The sequence below is a fragment of the Protomyctophum parallelum genome, assembly GCF_964188405.1.
Source record: "Protomyctophum parallelum genome assembly, chromosome: 10".
Taxonomy (NCBI): domain Eukaryota; kingdom Metazoa; phylum Chordata; class Actinopteri; order Myctophiformes; family Myctophidae; genus Protomyctophum; species Protomyctophum parallelum.
Genome location: NC_139704.1, coordinates 45,062,134 through 45,084,985, shown reverse-complemented (window position 1 = coordinate 45,084,985; position 22,852 = coordinate 45,062,134). Strand labels below are relative to the sequence as shown.

The window sequence follows — 22,852 nt, the reverse complement described above, 5'->3', positions numbered from 1 at the left end:
CTGGCATGTCGGATGTACATATATGTCATAATAAATACATAAACATCTATATATAGTATTATTTGTTGTGTAGCTGCAGTGATATTGTGTTTTGTTGTTGTTGTTGGGGAAACATTCCATTTCCTGACTCTGTTTCCCATGAAGCCTTTCGCCGGAACGGAGCATGCGCATCGATAAGGAGTTGAGAGGATTTTACTGTCGGGGCTGCCGCTGCTTTCGGGTGTATAATATTTGTTTCCTTCTCAACATGCCTGGATAAATCAGATTTTCACCTTGTGTTTGACCATGATGTGACCAGGGTGTGTCTCCACTCTCCTGGACTTGATCGCTGTGCACTACGGTCTCAGATCAGTGAGTATTATTCATGTGACATATTAAATATAATGGAACGTTTCGTTGGGTTTTTTGGACGATGGAGGGGCTCTGCGTCCAGCGGTACAGATTTATTTCAGTGGGGGAAACATAATTCCCTCAACAATGGGGGATTTGGAAGGATTGAGACTATAGTGCAGGCTGAGCTGACGTAGGCTACGATCGATGTGTTGTCTTTTGATGAATAGATCAGTTCATTTTAGTAATCATCTCCCATGAGTTACACTTCACGGTTTGTGACGTGTACAGTTATAGTTACAGTTAGTGGCCAGTAAGGATGATTGAAAACCTCCTTGACAGATGCTGTGTGAAGGATATATACTGCTGCTGTGCTAACAGTGTCTTATTTTACCAATATAAATGATCCTTGTTTGACTGCTTGCTTCTATTCTTTCATATCCACCTGGGCATTGCTAACCACTGATCGTGCCTGGTCCATATCACCCAGATGAGATGCTCGCTGTTAACACTACATATTTATTAAGTATTTTATTGGCTATATATACTGTATTATGTTGACCTATTCATTCAGAGACCAAGTGCAGATGAAATAATCAGCCATTCACTCACATTCATACACCGATGGCGGCGGAAACCATGCAAGGCACCAACCAGCACATCAGGAGAAATTTAGGGTTCTGAGTCTTGCTCAAGGACACTTCCGACACCAACTCTGGGGGAGCCCACAGGGTTCGAACTGGCAACCTTGAGCTTACCATCCGGCCACTCTACCCCTGAGCCACCACCGCCCGCCCGTAGTCTGTCACTGTGCTGTTGCTGCCTAATATGACACATGCATTTCTCCATGGGATCAATCTTATCTGTGAATATAATGTCCATGGGGCTGAATATACTACCAACTTCCTTTAGGATTGACAGACTGACTCCACCCTGTGCCTCAGACATTCAGCAGACTGGAATGTAGGAGAGCGAGATGGCCTGTTCTGTTGATTGGACCACTACTACCTGTATGGGTGTAAGCCATAGACTGTAAAAAATATGAACAAAGCGTTCCCCGGGTCTAACATGAACGTAAAATGAAGCCTGAAATTCCTTGCACTCTAATGCACTGTAAGTCGCCATCTTTCTTGATCCGTTTGGGCCCAGCTGGCCATTGGCTGGCCCAGACAACGAGGCGGGACTTCCCCCCTTCTTCTCCGTTGGTTTTTATTTTGACTCAAGTGGGTGGGGGATCCCGATCATAGACTGTAACGGTAGCCACGCCCCTCAGAACATACGCGACTTTATGGTCATTTATTTTATAAATGGGACCATAATTTTCCAAAAAGAATATTATGACATTAGAAATGAGACTTTAAACTAGTGACTGGAAGCAGAAAGTATTCATGACCATGTTTATTAAGGTAATACAGTCTAGGTGAAGTTGGGCCCAAATACATGGGCCTCTATGGAGCTATGGGGCTTTTTGGGTCCAGTCCAGCGCCACAACAGGCCATTATATGAACTTTCAGGAAGTCCCGATTTCAAAAGAGGCTTCACGAAATATCTGGCTGACTGCCCCCCTGGTGTGAGCACACTTAGGATTCCATGAGCGGCCAGAAGCCGCTGTCCGCCGGCGTCCTCTTCCGGGTTTTTAAGACAGCTGGTGGATGGAAATTAAGCTCCACCCATGCGGCAATCTTCCGTGTGGGTGGCCAGATTCCCGGGAAAAGCTTGCCCCAGCGGCATTTTGCCTGTCATTTCTATCTAAAAACCAGGAAGAGACGGCGGCAGACAGCGGCTTTTGGCTGCGCATGGAAGCTCAGGTGTGCCTGTGCAGTATGTGTGACGAAATGGAATGGGATTGCTGCTGCTAGCATGCATGGCATACTGCATACATGTTGCACAGTTTACCCTTCATGGAGGCTCGATCTCCATTTCATTACATCTTTCAACATCAGTTTCCATAAGCTTACATAATGACTGCACGCATAACATAGTGGGTGGCGTACAGTATATAACAAGGGCTGAACCTAATATATAGGCTACACGTGACTACAGTACATATAGCCACTCTGCTACACTCACCTCCCTTTTGACCTCCTCCCACGGGGAAACCCCATCCGGGTCACAGAACCAATGTAACGCCCGGGATTCGAACTCGGGCCTCCCGCGTGAAAGTCCAACATCTTAACCAAAGGGACCGAGGGAGATATTAGACCTTTTTTTTTGTGGCTTTCGCTTTTATTTAATATTTTTTACGGAGGGACAGACAGTAGGCTGACAGGAAATGGGGGAGAAGACGTCGGGATCGGGAGTCGAACCCGCGGCACACTGCCAGACTGGATTACAAGCCAAGGTGCCTGGACCACTGAGCCACGGCCCAGGCCATGATATTAGACTTTTTTGAGGCCATCAGGCAGAGGCTCTGAGCCACACTGAAACGGTTCCAAATGTGATCTCTTGGACCTGGCTCCTTCTCCTCCTGATTCCTCCGGTTCTGTATCCCGACACTATGTTGTGTGTGTGTATACTATATTTATGTTCTGTTCTGTGTGTGTATACTATATTTATGTTCTGTTCTGTGTGTGTATAGTATACTATATTTATGTTCTGTTCTGTGTGTGTATACTATGTTTCAGAAGGCGGGATGCGGTGCTGGTGCCCCGGCTCGGTGCTTCCCGTGCTGCGCTGCATGCGCCTGCGGTCCTGCACCAGGAGAGGGCGCAGCAGCAGCAGCAGGCTGCCCCTGTGTCTCAGAGAGCTGGGGGACTACCTGAGGCTGCTGGGCCGGTCCCTCTACTTCAACACCCTCACCGACTCCGACGTCGTCTTCGACTCGGTCTTCGAGCCGGTGTTCTGGACCGTCGATCACATCACGCGCTGGTTTGGGGCGGTAAGAGAGAGGGTGTGCGTGTGTTGGGGAACCCTAACATCGTTATAATTTAGCTATTGATAAATAGCAGATCTACAAGCTCATAGTAACGCGCTACGAGCTTGTAGGTCTGCTATGTTTGAAAAGTCGTGAAAATGTGGCACAAATCTTTGAATATATATTTCAGAGCGAACATTTTTAACTAAAATATTGGCTTCTGAGGGGTCCCTGGAACGACATATTTTGAAATGGGGGTCCGTGTCCCAATACATATAATTCTGGGGGTCCTTGACATGAAAAAGGTTGAGCACCACTGTCACTGACATAGAAACATGGTTTTCAGAAAAATGTTAGGATTTAGAAGCCTTTTCTTTTTTTAATCGACCTCAGTCCAAAATGGGTTAAATGGCGTGTGTGCAATGCTGTGCCAACGGCAGCGTGATGTTCTGATCCTTTCCCCTGGTCTCCCAGGTGTTTGTGTTTCTGGTCGTGGTTCTGACCAGCTCCATCGTGCTGATCGCCTACACCATTCTGCTGCCGATGGTCATCCATACCTACTCCCCGGCGTGGATAGCGTGGCACGTCTGCTACGGTCACTGGAACCTCGTCATGATCGCCTTCCACTATTACAAAGCCACCATGACGTCCCCGGGAAGCCCTCCTACAGTAAGGAACCAGCACTATTATATTATACTGTCCCCTCCTACAGTAAGGGGACCAGCACTATTATATTTATACTGAATTATGTGTATTTCGCCGCCGACCCCAATTTGGAAATATGTGGTTCCAGGGACCCTCCCAGAAGCAAAGATTTGAGTTGAAATGTTTACTCTGAAAGAATATATGTTTTTGCGATTTTTCTAAAAAAGCAGACCTACTGTACAGGCTCGTAGCACGGCACTCGGTGCCGCACTATGAGCTTGTAGATCTGCTATTTTTCAATAGCTAAAGTATAACATAAATGCTTAACACACCAAAAGGGGTTCCTGTTCAGAATGGGGTAATATAGAGATGCAAACTATTGATAATCTTGTTCGCGATTATTCTATCGATTAACTTTTTTGATGGATTGTAGTGGTTATTTTCCATTGTATATTAATTAACGAATCAGTGAAATAATTTAAATTTATAATCAACAAAATCAGGTCTGAATTTGCCGTGCAATGGTGTCACTCAACAATGGCTAATCTACAAACTCACAATGCATAGCAATGTGACATGTTGTGAGCGTGTAGATCTGCTAATATTTGGTATTCTTTCAAACTTGTATAAAAATGTGTTAAAAATCAATACATTTGTAGGTGAAAATATGACTTTGCAATGTCAGTGTCAGTGTGCTCACTAGATTCTTTCTTGCAGGTTAAAAATGACATTCCATTTGTCTCCGTCTGCAAGAAGTGCATCCTTCCTAAGCCAGCCCGGACGCACCACTGTGGCATCTGCAACAGGCGAGTTGGCTCAGAATACTGTACCTACAGTACGCCAGTGGTCCCCAGACTTTATCATGTCAAGGACCCCCAAAATTACACTCATTAGCCTGCGGACCCCCCCCCCCCCCCCATTTGAAAATGCATGCCAGGGACCGACATACTGTATATGAGAAGATATTTACGGCTCTAGGCCACCCGGTTAGGCTACGGCTCCCTATGTAATGGCATTTTTTATCTCTGGGACCCCCCAATACATATTGTAAAATCTAACTTGATGTAACTCTGAGTTACAGACCCATAAGGCTCCACTTTTATGTTCTTGCTTTCGGTAAATATGCCATTATATCACCATGTTTATTCCGTATTACTATTATCATTATTTTAATTTTTGCACTCACTGTATAGGACATAGTATTTTCATAATGTGTTACAGTATATTATTGGATTCAATGCCGTAATGAGGTTGTAAGGTTTTCAAGGTTTGCAATATTTAGTGTTTTGTCCTGTCAACATCTCTACAGCTCAAGGGGTCTTTTTCCTAATAAAGAAATCATCATCATTGGTTCCTAACTATGATTTAGCTGGGGACCCCCTGGAACTCCCTCAAGGACCCCTAGGGGTCCCCAGACCCCACTTTGGGAACCACTGACCTACACAGACTGTTAACTCAACAAATACACCTTTTTGAATTTTACAGGTGCATCCTGAAAATGGACCATCACTGTCGTATCCTTTGTTTGTATTCTTGACCAGGTTACTAATTTCTAGTTGTTTAAGGGCCCTTTTGGTGTTAGCATTATGTCATGTTTTAGCTATTGAAAAATAGCAGATCTACAAGCTACGAGCTTGTAGGTCTGCTATTTGAAAAATCGAAGAACGATGGACATAGAATCATAGCTTTTTCAGAAAACTGTCAGGATGTAGAAGACATTTTTAGATCTGATCTCAGGTCAAAATGGGTTAAAAATCTCTGTATGTTTCTTTCCTACCTGGGATTCAAACCTGGGACTCCCGGGAACAAACTCTCTCCTAGACGAGAAGAGATTCCCTCTAGGAGAGAGTACTGCTTGTTGACCAGTAGTCTTATCCCACACAGAACTACGGGGTACATTTTCGTCACCGCTAAACCCCTTACCGCTAAACCCCTTATCCCTAAACTTCTTTGCCTTTTATTTTATTTTTTACTATTTTGCAAAACATTTTTTAATAGTTAAAATGGCCAGTCTACAAGCTAGCTCACAACGTGTCAATGTAGATTGGCTAGTTGAACTATTCAAAAATGTTTTTCAAATAGTAAAAAAAATTGTTTAGGGATAAGGGGTTTAATTAGCGGTGACGAAAATGGAGCCCTAAATGTCTCATAGGAAGAGTAGGGAGACCACCTCCAAATTAATAATGTAATAATAATAAATACAAAAATACATTATGATGTTATTCTCAGACGTTATGGTGTGTGTTTCTTTAATCTCAACCCCACCCTACCAGCGTGGTTGAACAACTGCGTGGGCCATTTCAACCACCGCTACTTCTTCTCCTTCTGCCTGTTTATGACCCTGGGCTGCTTCTGGACCAGCATCAGCGGCAGGAACCTGTTCTTAGACGCCTACCACGCGCTGGAGGTCAGAACCGTCCGTTACACTCATGTCTGTCACCCTCACACCGTCACCCTCACACAGTCACCCTCACACCGTCACCATCACACTGTTAATTTACTTTGAATTTATTATTCATAGTCTGGATTTTCGGTGGTAAGGTGACCACCGCTCCGGTGGTGAGCTGACCACCGGAGCTGAAATAACGTTGAGCGGTGGTGAGTAAAAACAGAGAGAAGGGCTGGAGCCGCGGCTCGTGACGTCATGTTGTAGTTCGGTGGTCACCTAACCACCGAAAATCCAGACTTATGCATGAGCCTTCACCCTCACTCCGTCACCCTCACACCACAATGCTGCCTGAAGGCCTATTCATAGTCCAGTTCTACCCATTTTGGGCGGGAACCCCGTTTGGTGTTAGCATTATGTTATGCTTTAGCTATTGAAAAATAGCAGATCTACAAGCTCAAAGCGCGCCACCGAGTGGCGCGCTACGAGGTTGTAGGTCTGCTATTTTTGAAAAGAACGACTGACATAGAAACATAGCTTTTACAGAAAACTGTCAGGACGTAGAAGACATTTTTAGAATCTGATCTCAGGTCAAAATGGGTTAAGGTGAAGACTACAACATGACGTCACTCTGCGGTGGTCACCTCACCGCTCACACAACACATCTCTCCGTTTTTACAGCTAAAAGTGGACTCTGAACAGGCCTTCATCGTTCTGTCTGTCTGTCTCTTGTGCCTGCTCAACGTCCTCGCCGTCCGGTGTAAACCTTGTATGACCAAAAAACGTTATTCTTGATAATGAAAGTCTTCAGAAATAGTGAAGATGGCAGATCCAAGTTCTGCTACTTTCACTGCTGTTGTGCGACACTCTGGTATACATGACGAAAAAAAATAAAAATAAGAAATTTGTAGATGCAAGGTTTCTACCCGACAGTGACGATATGGATTTCCTGTGCCTGCGTGTACAAATAGTAGGGCTACCACTATTGAATATGTTTTATTCAGTCGATTACGACTTATTTTTGAATTAATTGCTTCGTAGTTAAAAAAAAATCGGCAGTATTGCCTTTCTTACAGTATCGCGATATCGCATTGTGTTGAATCATAATCCCTGTGCCTGTAGGCACCCGTGCCTAAGGTTGCCTACCCCTGCAGTACAGTACAGTACAGTATTTATTTATTTAACCCATTCTGACCGGGCACGGGCACCCATTTTGGTGTCAGCATCATGTTATGCTTTAGCTATTTAAAAATAGCAGATCTACAAGCTCATATCGCGCCACCGAGTGGCGCGATACGAGCTTGTAGGTCTGCTATTTTTTGAAAAATCGAAGAGTGACTGACATTTTTAGAATCTGATCTCAGGTCAGAATGGGTTCATCAGACCAGTGTGTGTTCAGTGGAAACCTCCTATGAATCTGATCTCAGGTCAGAATGGGTTAACTTGTGTCTTGTGCCCTACCTTGGCTTGCTTGCTTTGCTAACCTGCATGTCTGTGTGTCTATAACACTGTGGGTGTGTCGTCTCTCTGGGGCTTGTTCTTCCAGCGCTTTAAACACATGGATGTGGAAAAACCAGGAGTGCCGGTAACTGGGATGGGAGTCCTCATTGGCCTGCTCCCTGCTGGACAGGTACGGTACCACAGCTGCTCACAAAAGGCACCAATCGTTTCTGTCGGGTGTCAAAAATGTTATTATTTTACAAAAATGTAAAAAAAAAAACCCCACTGCTCAAATGCTGAATTTTTTTAAAGTGAGGTGCTGGAGTCACAAAGGGATGATGAGGAAAAAAAAGGGAAGCTCCGCACACTCTGATCTATTTATTTTGCAAGCTTTCGGTCTACTTTGATTGTGCGCAGATCTGAGTGTGCAGAACTTCCCTCAAATTGGTGAAACTAGCAGATGTACAAGCCCACAACGCGTCGCAGACTCTCATGCGATGCATTGTGAGCTTGTAGATCAGCTCTTGTATGACAAAGTAGTGCATTCCTTTTTATGAAAACATAAAACGTTGAAATATGCAGATAATAGATTTCTGCCCGACGGCAACAGAATAATTATGATTTCTCATTAAAAAAAATTTTAATTAAAAATTTTGGTTCAGTAACAGGGTTAGGGTCTCCAGCAGTTCTATAGAGTCATGAGAGAGAACCCCACAAACGTCAATGATCAGCTAATGTAGTCTGGCTAATAAGCCAGACTCAAATCACACAGGCAATTTTTTTTTGCCAACGGCTGATTCGGTCTGGCTTATTAGCCTGCCTAGTGCCTACAGCTAATGACCCCGACACACTGTAGGAGTATTAAAGTTGTCAGCGAGTCATCAGATCGTTATGCATTTCACACTACAGGAGACTTTTTTTCTCTGCGATCAAAGCCCGCTCTTGATCAGATCGGGAATTTTGTCGGCGAGCGCCAAAATTGCTCCCCGACAGAATAAATGGGAGCAAATATCGTGCGAGTCATTCGTTTGATTTTGTCTTGATTTTTTGTTTGTTAGTTGCATAAACTAATGCTGTATGAGTTCTCTCACTTGGTAGGATAAAACTGGCATCCCGACATGAACACATATTTTCTGTTTAATTAACCCATTTTGGGCGGGAACCCCTTTTGGTCTTTTAAGCTTGTAGGTCTGCTATTTTTGAAAAGTCGTGAAAATGTGGCGCAAATCTTTGAATATATATTTCAGAGCGAACATTTTTAACTAAAATATTGGCTTCCTGGAACTACATATTTTGAGATGGGGGTCCGTGTCCCAATAGAGATAATTCTGGGGGTCCTCAACATGAAAAAGGTTGAGCACTGCACCACTGACATAGAAACATGGGTTTTTCAGAAAACTATTAGGATTTAGAAGCCTTTTTTTTTTATCGCCATCAGTCCAAAATGGGTGCAGGAGTCAGGAGACCCCTGTCTAACACTTTATATCAATCAAAAATATAGAGCTATTTAACACTCATTTTAACTAAATAATATGTAATTGTTTGTTTCATTAAGACCAGTTATCAGACGCCTCCACCGACGTACACATTCAAGGAGAAGATGATGAACAAGAGCATCATCTACATGTGGGTTCTTACCAGGTAAATGACGGCTCTCACTGCACTCCCTTCCAAAAAACGCTACCAGAGCATCAAATCTCGCACCACCCGTCTCAGTAACAGTTTCTACCCCCAGGCAGTCAGGCTGCTGAACAGCTGACCTTGAACTGTATTGCACTGTTTTGTCACTTCACTCGCACTTCTTTTCTGTTTTTTTGTCTTTTTCTTGCACTATAGATGTTTGTTTATGTCCTGTGTATGTAAGACTGAGAGTGCTCTGAGCAAAATAAATTTCATTGTATTTATACTCTGTATCTATACACATGACAAATGAACCTGAACCTGAACTCCACCACTGTTGTTTTTGGCAGCAAATTTAGATTTTAGTTTTAGTCATATAGTCTCTTGAATAGTTTTCACTTAGTTTTAGTCACATTTGAGTCACCTGGAATGTTTTAGTGTTAGACTAGTTTTAGTCGACTAAATGTCATGTGATTTTAGTCGACTAAATCTACAGTCGATTTAGTCGACCGAAATGTTTTTTTTTTTGGCCGGCCTTGATGCCGTCGACTTAATGACTGATTTTACACTTGCTGAAAATAGCAGATCTACAAGCTCACAATGCGTCGCGCTTGTTGGGCTATAATGAAAATAGGAATGCTTGGGTTAATTGCCTGCTGATGAAAGGTCGAATGTGATTGGTCTTTTCAGCACGGTGGGCGTGGCCCTTGGGGGTCTCACTTTCTGGCACGCGGTTCTCATATCCAGGGGAGAGACCAGCATCGAGAGACATATCAACCACAAAGAAACCAAACGCTTCGCCAAGCTGGGCAGGGTGAGCATGCTAACGAAACAAACGCTCCCCAAGCTGGGCAGGGTGAGCATGCTAACGAAACAAACGCTCCCCAAGCTGGGCAGGGTGAGCATGCCAACGAAACAAACGCTCCCAAAGCTGGGCAGGGTGAGCATGCCAACGAAACAAACGCTCCCCAAGCTGGGCAGGGTGAGCATGCTAACGAAACAAACGCTCCCCAAGCTGGGCAGGGTGAGCATGCTAACGAAACAAACGCTCCCCAAGCTGGGCAGGGTGAGCATGCCAACGAAACAAACGCTCCCCAAGCTGGGCAGGGTGAGCATGCCAACGAAACAAACAATCCCCAAACTGGGCAGGGTGAGCATGCCAACGAAACAAACGCTCCCCAAGCTGGGCAGGGTGAGCATGCTAACGAAACAAACGCTCCCCAAAATGAACCAGGTTTTCTGCAGTGTTGTTTTTGGCAGCAAATTTGTATTTTAGTTTTAATCGTAGTCTCTTGAATAGTTTTCACTTAGTTTTAGTCACATTTTAGTCACCTGGAATGTTTTAGCGTTAGTATAGTTTTAGTCGACTAAATCTACAGTTGATTTACTTGACTAAAATGTATTTTGGCGGGCTTTGATTCCATCGTAATGACTGTTTTTATACTTGCTGAAAATAGCCGATCTACAAGCTAATTGGCTATTTTCAGCATGCAACCAATTGTAAAATGATTTATACTGGATCTCTTGTCCACTAGTCCCTTCCTAACATTTTAGTCTTGTTTTGTTTAGTCTAATTTGTTGACGAAATGGTCAGTATATTTAGTCTTAGTCATCGTAGCTTAGTTTTCATTTAGTTTTCCTCTGTGAAAAAAAGGCAGTCGACGAAATTTTTTGGTCTTGGTTTTAGTGGAGGAAATCAACAGTGCTGCAGTGACTGAATGCATGTCTCCTCCTCCAGGTGTATAGGAACCCGTTCAACTACGGCAGACTGAATAACTGGAAGGTCTTCTTTGGAGTGGAAAAGAGAAGGTGATCCTCTCCTTTTGTTACTTCTCACCTTTACCCATTCTGGGTGGGAACCCCTTTTGGTTTTTTAAGCATTATGTTACACATTATGTTAACTATTGAAAAATGGCAGATCTACAAGCTCATAGTGCGGCACGGAGTGCCGCGCTACGAGCTTGTAGGTCTGCTATTAAAAAAGAAAAAAAAGTGGCCCAAATGTTTGAATATATTCTTTCAGAACGTTTTTAACTCAAATCTTTGCTTCTGGGGGGGGGGGGGGTCCCTGGAACAACATATTTTAAGATGGGGGTCGGCGGCCAATTACATATATTTTTGGGGGTACTTGACATGAAAATATTTGAGAAAAACCGACATAGAAACATAGGGTTTTTCAGAAAACTGTCAGGATTTAGAATACATTTTGTAGAATCGTCCTCAGGTATAAAGCTGGAATCCGAAACTTATTTGAATGAATAAAATAACCAGTCCGTATGGTAGACTAGTACCAGTATGTTAATAGAATATAACTAGTACATTCTGCAGTGGTTGGAGGTGGCCTCTCCCTACTCTTCCACTGAGACATTTAGACCCTGGTGTTGGGTAAGAGGTGGCCTCTCCCTACTCTTCCACTGAGACATTTAGACCCTGGTGTTGGGTAAGAGGTGGCCTCGGAAACCCAGACGTTTTATTTAGGTAAGAGGAGACTGTCATAAGTGCAATCCCCTGGACAAGTGGGGTGTTGCCTCTTGGATGAGTGGTAGAAATGTGGCCTCTCGTGGGGGAGACCCGGCTCCCCATCTAGGTTTACAGCTTGCAGTTATCAAGCAGCCATCTAGCTTTAACCCATTTAGACCCCGAAGACGATTCTCCAAAATGTCGTCTAATCTAAATCATGACAGTTTTCTGAAAAACCCATGTTTCTATATAAGTGGTTCTCATGTCAAGGAGCACCAGAATTATCTGTATTTGGCCGCAGACCCCCATCTGAAAATATGTTGTTCCAGGGACTCGAGTTAAAAACCTTCGCTCTGAAATAATGTATATTCAAAGATTTGCGCCAACATTTTCGCCATGAAAATTGCGCTATGAAAATTGCGCCAACATTTTCATAGCGCGGCACTCTGTGCCACGCTATGAGCTTGTAGATTGCTATTTTTCAATAGCTAAAGTATAACATAATGCTTAAAAGGGGTTAAACAGTCTTCATGTATTAGCTCAGCTGCAGACATTTGGACGATCGAGTTGGAACATTAAAGTTCCAGATTTCCAGACTTTAACGTTGAACCTGACCTGTGCAACTCTGTATGGGGTTTTTCACTCAGACCGCCGTCTCTTCTCTCTGCTTCTCTTTCTAGCCACTGGTTCACACGCGTCCTGCTACCCTCTGGGCACGCTCCGTACAATGACGGCCTGACCTGGGACATCTTTCCTGTCAAAAAGCCAAAGGACATGATGCCTGTGTGACCCCGGTCCCTTTTTTCCCCTACAGACTGCTCTGACACACAGCAGCCACACGAGGGCACTGTACGCTCCCTGTCCAGCCTGCGTGTGATGAGAACACCATCTGGTCAGCTACAAAAGGTGTTTGTCGGGTGGTGAAGGAGTAAGGACCGCTCCACTTGGTGACGTGGGCTTCCAATGGCCAACGCTCTGTGACGAGGCCACCTGGGGCTGTAGTTTATGGGATAGATACTTCCAGCCATATATCTTGGTTGGCTCTGCTCCCAGTCCCTACTAGAACCCACCCAACCCTTAATAACCACTCGAGCCATATTTTTTATACTTTGTCGTCATACGACGTTATCGTGCTGTGAAAATAGCCGATCTACCTGAAGTTGCGTACTTGTAGATCGGCTATTTTGGCCAGGTTGAAAGTGGTTGAGACAGAAGGGGACCACCTTGCATACGAGTTGCTGCGACTCAAGGGGATTAATTATCCTCTAGTGACATTAAAAAAAAAAAGGGCTTACATCATGACTCGGCATCGTGGCAGGCTACACAATCATATTTTTTTATGAACCATATACTGACTGGACCATTTCACTAAACTGACCGGCAAATAATCAGTGGTCACTGAACACAATTTTTTTCTTTTCTTTAAAAAAAAAGAAATGTTGGACATCACGTCTTCATCCAACGGATTCGCTGAGAGTCAGCCTGGGCACACTTGAACTTCCATGCGCGGCCAAAGGAAGCTGTCTTTTGCGTAATTTCCGGGGTTTTTTAGACAGCTGGTGGATGGAAATGAAGCTCGCCTCCACCCACGCGGCAGAATGCCGCTGGGGCAAGCTTTTCCTGGAAGGTGGAGCTTCTTTTCCATCCACCAGCTGTCTTAAAGAAAAGCGGAAATGTCGCAAAAGACAGCTTCTTCTGTCCGCGCATGGAATCTAAAGTGTGCTCAGACCCAGACAGGACCTTGTGGATTACAGCATGCAGATTGTTGGTTCTTCTGCCTCACAGTCTCTCAACTGTTCTCCTATTCACTGTTTAAAGTCATACTGTGTAACTCTTCCAGGTTAAAGTTCAACATTCAACATGAACGTCAACGTGCCAAAATGACGCAGGCAGCGTAAATGTACCGGAAATGTGTTTATTAATTTATTTTTAAAGTTACGCATAGCGTTTCTGAGCATGTTGTGAAGTGTCCCCAAAAATATTCTCCGTGCTGGGGCCCTACAACGTTCATTATGGAACCGTACTTCCTGGTTTTGGAACTGAATTCTGGGTATTGCAGTTCAAAACAGACCATTAGACAGACACTGTAGTCATGACAACTGAGCTAGAAGAGCAACTACCAAAATTATTGTTACACAGTATTAACATTAAACCAGTGATTCTCAACCCTTGGGCCACAGCTGCGGAGTTAAGTGGTGGGTGGGTTATTTAACCCATTTTCGGCGGGAACCCCTTTTGGTGTTTTAACAAAGTATTATGTTATACTTTAGCTATTGCAAAATAGCAGATCTACAAGCTCATAGCGCACGCTACGAGCTTGTAGGTCTGCTATTTTTGAAAAATAGTGAAAATGCGGCACAAATCTTTGAATATATATTCTTTCAGAAGAGTGGGACGGCCCCGCCTGACCCAGAAAAGGTTGAGAACCACTACCAAGCTCTCTAAGCTTGAGCACAGTGACTACATACCTGTATTTTTGTTGTTGTTGTTAAATTAAAAACACTTTATACATTTATTTAAATTGTTGTAAATTGTGTCATTTGATCTCACAAACACTGCACCATCGTTAGTATATTGAGTAGGGTTGTTGTAACGATACAATTAACCCATTTTGACCTGATGTATTCTACATCCTGACAGCTCTGTTTCTATGTCATAACATAATGCTAACACCAAAAGAGGTTCACCCATTCTGGGCGGGAACGCCTTTTGGTGTTCTAACTAGGGATGACCCGATCACCTTCTTTTGTTCCCGATCCGATTCCGATCATTTGATTTTGAGGCATGCCAATACCGATTTATTTTTTCCCGATCTTTATATTTTATACAACACTTATGCCATGTGAGAAATGTATGTCACTCTAGTCTAGTCTGTTGCCTTTCAATTATTCAAAGGCAAAAATATGTTTTATTAGAACTATAGAAGGACTGTCATTGTGGATTTAAATAATGATGTATTGGTTACTTAGATTGGGTGAACTACAGCTCATGGAACTGAAGTCAGAGTTAAAACTCTTGCAGTTTGCCACTGCTGGAACTAGTGCTCCAGGAGGACAGGTTTTCACAAAATATCATTGTTTATACATCTTTCTTTGAGATTTAAATTAGACACAAGCTTATTTAGACACACTATTTTATCGAAATAAAAAAAGAAAATCCCGATCCCGATCATTTGAAAATGACATGATCGGCTCCGATCACCTGATCCGATCAAGACATCCCTAGTTCTGACCCTTACTTTTGGGGTTCTGTACAGTATTAAAAATAAAATAAAAAATGATGCTGCTATATAAATATTTGAAGTTTTTCAGAAAACTTAGGTCAGTATTTAGAAGGCTTATTAGAATCGGTCCAAAATAGGTTAACAGTCATATTGTTAATGCCGGTTTAATGTTTGTGTCTGCACCGTTTGTTTTACATCACCATACCAACATGAGATACTTTAATATATTAGCGCCCCTCACTTCACACAGGTGTGATTCTTAAAGTTGCTAAATGATATAATCACTTTGATAGGATACAAAGTCAAACGATACAATATTTTGATGTTTGTATATCTAATATATAGTTGGATCGTTGAAATGAAAATCGATATACGTTACTGTATCGTTTCACCTAATATCGAGTCATAATGTTCGGTTCTGTAATGCCCGATTTATATATGGTTAAGTCCGTTGTCACAAGAAATCATAATAGATGTTTAGTTTTTTTCCACAACACTAGTGGGAACCAACTATAAATCATTGTGTAATGTCAGGAATCAGTGTTTACAGGGCGAGGTCTGTGAGTCTGAATCAGTGTTTACAGGGTGAGGTCTGTGAGTCTGAATCAGTGTTTACAGGGCGAGGTCTGTGAGTCTGAATCAGTGTTTACAGGGTGAGGTCTGTGAGTCTGAATCAGTGTTTACAGGGTGAGGTCTGTGAGTCTGAATCAGTGTTTACAGGGTGAGGTCTGTGAGTCTGAATCAGTGTTTACAGGGTGAGGTCTGTGAGTCTGAATCAGTGTTTACAGGGTGAGGTCTGTGAGTCTGAATCAGTGTTTACAGGGTGAGGTCTGTGAGTCTGAATCAGTGTTTACAGGGTGAGGTCTGTGAGTCTGAATCAGTGTTTACAGGGTGAGGTCTGTGAGTCTGAATCAGTGTTTACAGGGTGAGGTCTGTGAGTCTGAATCAGTGTTTACAGGGTGAGGTCTGTGAGTCTGAATCAGTGTTTACAGGGTGAGGTCTGTGAGTCTGAATCAGTGTTTACAGGGTGAGGTCTGTGAGTCTGAATCAGTGTTTACAGGGCGAGGTCTGTGAGTCTGAATCAGTGTTTACAGGGTGAGGTCTGTGAGTCTGAATCAGTGTTTACAGGGTGAGGTCTGTGAGTCTGAATCAGTGTTTACAGGGCGAGGTCTGTGAGTCTGAATCAGTGTTTACAGGGTGAGGTCTGTGAGTCTGAATCAGTGTTTACAGGGTGAGGTCTGTGAGTCTGAATCAGTGTTTACAGGGCGAGGTCTGTGAGTCTGAATCAGTGTTTACAGGGTGAGGTCTGTGAGTCTGAATCAGTGTTTACAGGGCGAGGTCTGAGTCTGAATCAGTGTTTACAGGGTGAGGTCTGTGAGTCTGAATCAGTGTTTACAGGGTGAGGTCTGTGAGTCTGAATCAGTGTTTACAGGGTGAGGTCTGTGAGTCTGAATCAGTGTTTACAGGGTGAGGTCTGTGAGTCTGAATCAGTGTTTACAGGGTGAGGTCTGTGAGTCTGAATCAGTGTTTACAGGGTGAGGTCTGTGAGTCTGAATCAGTGTTTACAGGGCGAGGTCTGTGAGTCTGAATCAGTGTTTACAGGGTGAGGTCTGTGAGTCTGAATCAGTGTTTACAGGGTGAGGTCTGTGAGTCTGAATCAGTGTTTACAGGGCGAGGTCTGTGAGTCTGAATCAGTGTTTACAGGGTGAGGTCTGTGAGTCTGAATCAGTGTTTACAGGGTGAGGTCTGTGAGTCTGTGTGCCAGTGTTGTTTTGGCAGCAACTTTAGATTTTAGTCATAGTCTCTTGAATAGTTTTAATTTAGTTTTAGTCACATTTTAGTCACCTGGAATGTTTTAGTGTTTTAGTCGACTATAGCCCATGGTCGACTAAATATCATATGATTTTAGTCGACTAAAATCTGTTTTGGCGGGCCTTGATGCCGTCGTAATGGCTGATTTTAAACTAGCTGAAAATAGCCGATCTACAAGCTCACAACGCTCCCAACAAGCACAGTGTACTGTGTACAAACCCATAAGGGTCCATTTTGGTTCCTTACTATAATTTAGCTGGGGACCCCCTGGAACTCCCTCAAGGACCCCTGGGGGTCCCCGGACCCCACTTTGGGAAACACTGGGATAGACCAGAGTAATATAGTAAGAGAGTGGCGACACTAGCGTTGACTCCCATTGTAACAATGGAATGTGGAAGTGCTCATTCTATCTCAATGGGATAGTTCCAATGTTTGGAACTATAGCCCATAAGGCACCCGCTTTGCGGCGAGATCAAAGCGTGCAGTACTTAGTTTAGACTTTTTTTTTTTTTTTTTTTGGTTTAGACTAGTCATTGGTTAGACCAGTCATTAGATTAGTCCTACAACTACAACCTATCTCAAACCCTCACCCTAACCCTAACCTCCCACGGGGTGCACACCTAAACCTAACCTTAACCCATGTCTAACCAATGACTATAGTCTAAACTAGAAAAAGTGCCCTTCCGGGCACAGGTCTCCACCAGGTTATCCACAGATCCGTGCAGTTAGAGGTAAAAACACTTTTCGGCCAGTTATAGCGCCACCTTGAGGCTGAGTTGAAATTGTTCATGTGGCATTTCGTCCTCGGCCTAGTGGGAATGTGGGTGCACAATTTCACGGAAATCACGCGATGTGTTCATGATTTGCAGCATTTTGTTTGAAACTGAGCACTCCTGTGAACTTTGGAAGCCAATCTTAACCAATCAGGATGGAGTCTGATAAATCTGAAAGACCCGTTTCGTTGAATGGCTCTAGAGAGACTGTGTACCAATTTGCGTGATGTTTGGACAAAATCTGTAGGTGTACTGTGCAAAAACTTGTTTTGCACAAAGCGGCCTCCTGGTGGCGCTATAACAGGCCGTTCTGGAAAGTTTGGGGCAGAGGTTCATGGTTGGCATCCAGGGAGTGTGTGTGCAAAATATGGCATCGACCGGGTTAACGGTGGCCGAGATTAGCTGTTCACGGACACACGGACGGACGGACGGACACGCGGACGGACGGAGTGCAAAACATACTCTCCCCACATGCCTTCGGCCTGGTGGAGACAACTAAGTAGCCTATGCGCCTATGCATATCGCTACTCTTCTACACTACACCTGTCATGAGCAGAGGATTAACAGGGGACCTGTGCCACATTCCATGTGTATGCCTGAATAGGCCTACATGCAGTCCAAGGAAAGGCAACATTTGACGGGTATTTTTGCATGAAAAACAATGGTCTGCACACACAATAAAGGTTAAATAAACACATTGAAGGAGCCATTTCTGCCTGTGTGTGCCTTTAACCCGTTTGATGGGCGGGTTCACCATGGGGGGGGGTGTGTGTCACAAGGGTTGACATGTGCAACAAGCCATGCAGGTTAATGGTTTGGAAGGTATGGGCACAACAGGCAGATCACACGGTTTTTACCGTATCATTTTATTCTTGCATAAAGGAAACTGCTGTAATATATACATAATGTGTTTAATAAATGGGAACCTCACCCAACAGCAGTCAATGCCTGGACACTATATGTATTATATACGCGTCAAAAACGGTTTCTATATGCATGTGCCCAGCCGAGTGGCAAAGTACAGCTTGAGTTTGCCATTACACACACAATAAAGGTTAAATAAACACACAATAAAGGTTTCAATCAATTTCAGTGTGCTGAAGCTCTCAATGAAACTATTTGAACCCTAGCATCCGTATTAGCTTTAGGTTTATTAGGTTGTAAATCTAATTAAACCCACTTCATTTTAAACCCTTTTTTTTTAACCCTTTTTTAATTTGAAAGGGAAAATGCATGTGGTCTCTGAGGCTATTTTAAACCTAACCCGGCCTAGAGTTTAAAATTATTTACTGGAAATCGCCCACTTCCCCTTCTCACACTCATTGGGTTAGGGCCACCTTGTACTGTGTAAAACTGGAGAAGATTAGACACTCCTTGAATGGTTCTTCCGATAGGTTTGGGAGGATATGGGGTCCATTCTTTCAATTCATTCAGAATTTGAATCAGTCTCTGCTTGGGGATGAGTGAGGTCTGATGGACTTTTGTTTTAAAAGTAGCTTATACTGTGATTGTATTGTATGGATTGTATTGTATTGGATTATGGATGTATCATGTACCTATGATTTTTTTTATATAGGATGTTGTGTACTGTTTGTCTGTTTTTGTCTGCCTTTTATTTTTCAACTTTTACTGATCTTGTATTTAAGGTTTGTTTGTCTTGTTTTTCTGTTGTCCTTTTTCTTTGGGGTGAAAATTCAATGTGTTTACTCTTTTATGTCATACTTGTGGGGTTTATTTAAGAGAAGCCGTTAAGTTATAAAATATATATATTTAAATAATTTTAACTTTGTCCTATTCCTCTGCCATTTAAACTTTTCAAACACAAAATGAAATAAATTCTCAAACACTGCCAAGTGTGTTTGAACAGTTAAAACCATGGCTGCCAACATTGGACTGTGAGAAACATATTTTAATATAGTAGATAGATAAGTTCCCGTGTTCTGGTGAAGTTTGGGACTTTGATACCAAGAGAAATACAATGCAGGAGTCCTGCAGCCAGGATCCAGGAGTGTTGGCAGTCCTTAAAAGTTAATGTGTTCATTCGTAGTTTTAAGTTAAACCATGAACACATTCAGCATTTCAAGCAACAAGCATGTAAATGATAATAAAAACAATGTCACTGACCATTGGCGTCTTTGGAATGAATCTGCAAGTAGATCTAGTTTAGAAGCTTCTTCTCTCTGGTGTTTGTTTGACTTAATTGACTGAATGTTTTCAGGTGGTCAGTTCAGTTTGGAAGAACCAACTCGAACAATAGCGCCCCCACTTCCAATAACAGGACATTTTGGTATTGCAACTGAAATGCCTACACTGGGTACTGGGAATGTGGCCACTGGTGGGTGAGTCAGAGCAATAATTCATATTCTAAAAATAATTATCAGGTCCTTCCTGGAATTCCAATCTATTCCCAAATCTAATCAGGTTGATAGTTCCACGGATGGAACATAATGTACCAAGTATGAACATCATACGGTTATTTGTTTTAGAGCCATGCTGCGAACAAGATCTGTCCACATACCCACCCACCCAAATGCAGACGGCCATCATCATCCTACTTGTTCCCTACTACTACTGACGGAACTAATAGAGGGTATGCGCGTGACATCAAACCCGGAAGTTATGCAGGAATGCCTACCGAGTGGCAAAAAACTACTTTCTGGCCTCGACAGCCCATGTTGCTTTGCCACTCGATGTGCCATTCATCATGTATGCATACCCTCTATTCGTGGATATTATGCCCATTAATGGTGGGTGTCTGTCCGTCTGTCTGTCTGTCCTTCCACCCCTTCTCAAGAACTATTGGCTGGATTTCTATGGAATCTTCTCTGCATTTTCATGAACACCAAGAGAGGATGGTCCTTACGGCTTGTCAGTGTCATGGCCGCCTCAATGCATTTCCATTGGGAGTCACATCATGGTTTGAAGTCAAGACACAACCTTGTTGTTGCATGGCTTTCTTCTGCCCCCCCCCCCCCCCCATGCAACAAGGTTGTGTTTTCCAACCATGTGACTCCCATTGGAAATGCATTGAGGTGGCCACACACACACACACACACACACACACATACACACACACACACAGAAGACACAGGACACAAGTGTGTCTTAGGTGTGAGTGAGGCCTAAATGAGATTTTACAAAAATCATTTTCATGTCAAGGACCCCCAGAATTATTATGTAATTGGCCGTCGACCCCCATCTGGCCAATATGTTGTTCCAGGGACCCCCCCCCCCCCACACACACACACAGACGATTTGAGTTAAAAACGTTCGCTCTACGTCCAACCAGGGAAACTCCCCCTTGTCAGGTGTAAAGGAGCAACTTGGACACTCAGGCATGAAGGAAGCATGAGTTCAAGTCCGTTGCTCTCCCCTTGTCCCCCATATATGGGGACTAGGTTGGCGGAGGGTGTGTAGAGCCCAGGATCACATTAGATGATTGACACAGGGGTGAAAAATGGGTTACAAAATCGTGGGATCAAAAAAATATATATATATAAAAAAGAAAAAAAGTTTGCTCTGAAAGAATATATATTCAAAGATTTGCGCCACATTTTCACGATTTCTCAAAAACAGCAGAACCAAAAGGGGTTCCCACGGTCCAGTATGGGTTAAGTTATTCTGACCGGGCTTATCTATTGAAAAATAGCAGATCTACAAGCTCATATCGTGCCACCGAGTGGCGCGATACGAGCTTGTAGGTCTGCCATTTTTTAAAAATCGAAGAACGACTGACATTTTTTAGAATCTGATCTCAGGTCAGAATGGGTTCATCAGACCAGTGTGTGTCCAGTGGAAAACCTCGTATGAATCTGATCTCAGGTCAGTATGGGTTAAGTTATTCATGATTTGACCCATTGTCCTTTCCCCTCTAGTCTAGTCCACCCTTTGGCCAAGCCTTCCGCTTGCACACGTTTTCTACACAATTGAATGGGCAGATTGCATTGGAACCTGCAGAGTACATTCATGCTTCCTGGAAGATTAACCCTATTTAAGAGACACTACCCCAGTCATAAACTATCCTTTGATGCCACCCTCAGGCCAAAATACCTCAGGCCTTTTCACACAAGATCTCATTTAAATCTAATTTTGATGATAGGTGACATATGGAAATTTCCTTTAGTGATACACTTAGTGCAAAACGTACATTGAATATCGTTTTGTGAGGACAGTCCTGCCATGAGCAGAATAAAACCACTCCTAAACTAAATGAACATAGGTGAGCTGCCCCAGCAAAGTAAGATAAAATCACTCCTAAACTAAATGAACATAGGTGAGCTGCCCCAGCAAAGTAGGATAAAATCACTCCTAAACTAAATGAACATAGGTGAGCTGCCCCAGCAAAGTAGGATAAAATCACTCCTAAACTAAATGAACATTGGTGAGCTGCCCCAGCAAAGTAAGATAAAATCACTCCTAAACTAAACGAACATTGGTGAGCTGCCCCAGCAAAGTAGGATAAAATCTCTCCTAAACTAAACGAACATAGGTGAGCTGCCCCAGCAAAGTAGGATAAAATCACTCCTAAACTAAACGAACATTGGTGAGCTGCCCCAGCAAAGTAAGATAAAATCACTCCTAAACTAAACGAACATTGGTGAGCTGCCCCAGCAAAGTAGGATAAAATCACTCCTAAACTAAACGAACATAGGTGAGCTGCCCCAGCAAAGTAGGATAAAATCACTCCTAAACTAAACGAACATAGGTGAGCTGCCCCAGCAAAGTAGGATAAAATCACTCCTAAACTAAACGAACATAGGTGAGCTGCCCCAGCAAAGTAGGATAAAATCACTCCTAAACTAAACGAACATAGGTGAGCTGCCCCAGCAAAGTAGGATAAAATCACTCCTAAACTAAATGAACATAGGTGAGCTGCCCCAGCAAAGTAGGATAAAATCACTCCTAAACTAAACGAACATAGGTGAGCTGCCCCAGCAAAGTAGGATAAAATCACTCCTAAACTAAACAAACATAGGTGAGCTGCCCCAGCAAAGTAAGATAAAATCACTCCTAAACTAAACGAACATAGGTGAGCTGCCCCAGCAAAGTAGGATAAAATCACTCCTAAACTAAACGAACATAGGTGAGCTGCCCCAGCAAAGTAGGATAAAATCACTCCTAAACTAAATGAACATAGGTGAGCTGCCCCAGCAAAGTAGGATAAAATCACTCCTAAACTAAACGAACATAGGTGAGCTGCCCCAGCAAAGTAAGATAAAATCACTCCTAAACTAAACAAACATAGGTGAGCTGCCCCAGCAAAGTAAGATAAAATCACTCCTAAACTAAATGAACATAGGTGAGCTGCC

General features: G+C 43.2%; 2 protein-coding genes across 2 annotated transcripts in view; both read left to right on the top strand.

The window, feature by feature from the left end:
• Nucleotides 1–22,852, top strand: part of LOC310865844 (complement C1q-like protein 2) — a gene marked incomplete at its 5' end in the record, with an annotated part of 275,737 nt that overhangs the window by 212,100 nt on the left and 40,785 nt on the right. The gene's annotated exons all lie outside the window — the stretch shown is intronic.
• Nucleotides 236–13,279, top strand: LOC310865399 (palmitoyltransferase ZDHHC16A-like). Its single transcript, XM_083774498.1, has 11 exons — nt 236–351; nt 2,955–3,208; nt 3,659–3,853; nt 4,547–4,635; nt 5,315–5,343; nt 6,103–6,236; nt 7,762–7,845; nt 9,211–9,296; nt 9,966–10,089; nt 11,014–11,084; nt 12,416–13,279. The coding sequence occupies exons 2-11, from the start codon at nt 2,963–2,965 to the stop codon at nt 12,522–12,524; spliced, it is 1,167 nt and encodes a 388-aa protein (XP_083630624.1). The 5' UTR covers nt 236–351; nt 2,955–2,962; the 3' UTR covers nt 12,525–13,279.